At 59.9% G+C, this 789-nt stretch overlaps 1 protein-coding gene across 1 annotated transcript in view; it reads left to right on the forward strand.

Annotated features, from left to right (window-relative positions):
- Positions 1 to 765: 765 nt before the first annotated feature.
- The window catches only part of Mlycd (malonyl-CoA decarboxylase), a 20,640-nt gene continuing 20,616 nt past the window's right edge, over positions 766 to 789 (forward strand). Inside the window, exon 1 of the mRNA XM_010618393.3 lies at positions 766 to 779. Within this exon, the coding sequence (XP_010616695.1) occupies positions 766 to 779 (14 nt within the window). The remainder of the gene's footprint in view (positions 780 to 789) is intronic.

Genomic DNA, 789 nt, shown 5'->3' on the forward strand with positions numbered 1-789 from the left:
TTAAAGGGGGAGGGGGCGGGGATTTAGCTCAGCGGTTCGGTGGCCTGCCTTGCAAGCCCAAGGACCCAAGTTCAATCCCCGGTACCAAAAAAAAAAGTCAAAGAAAATTTCTGTTGAATGACGACCAAGGACGGAGAAGCAGGCTGTGGAACAAGACCCTCAGAAGGGCCTGGCTTGTAGCGACCACAGGAGCTCTCCAGCAGGCAGCACGCAGCAAGCAGCAAAGTCTCCGAATAAGACCCTGAGAGGACCGACGTGCTCCTGGCAAGGTCACAGAGGCAGCCTCGCCAGAGAATCACCCGGAGCACTTGGGCATGCACAGTGTATAATCCTCGCCTCCTCCTCCTACTCCTCCAAGGCACCTCGGATCGAATCTCTGGGATTCTGAGTCTCCGAGGCGAGGAGTCTGCTGGGCAACACGTCCCCAGGAGGCTCTGAAACTCCTGGAGGCTTGGATTTAAATAGCAAAGGCGCTTGCTCCGTGGAGCGGAGAAGAGCCAAGAAGATAACTCCAGCCAGCTAAAGAGGGTTAAAAGTCGAAGCCAACCACGTAGCCGCGCTGGAGCTCCGCCGTCCACAGCCTCCGTTACCTTTGGCCACACTTGGCCTCCGGCCTCCCGGGACCCTCCCCAGCCTCCGATTGGCTGCCGCCCCGCCCGTCCTCCAGTGTCGGCCAATAGAATCAGCGCACGCCGGAAGCCGGAACCGGACGCGCGGCAGCAGCGGGCGGGCTGCTTTTCCCCTGAGCTGTTGTCCCCAGGCGTCATGAGAGGCTTCTGGCCAGGCCAG

Source organism: Fukomys damarensis, unplaced genomic scaffold, assembly GCF_012274545.1.
Source record: "Fukomys damarensis isolate Sample0158 unplaced genomic scaffold, DMR_v1.0_HiC HiC_scaffold_32, whole genome shotgun sequence".
In the NCBI taxonomy this organism is placed as follows: Eukaryota; Metazoa; Chordata; class Mammalia; order Rodentia; family Bathyergidae; genus Fukomys; species Fukomys damarensis.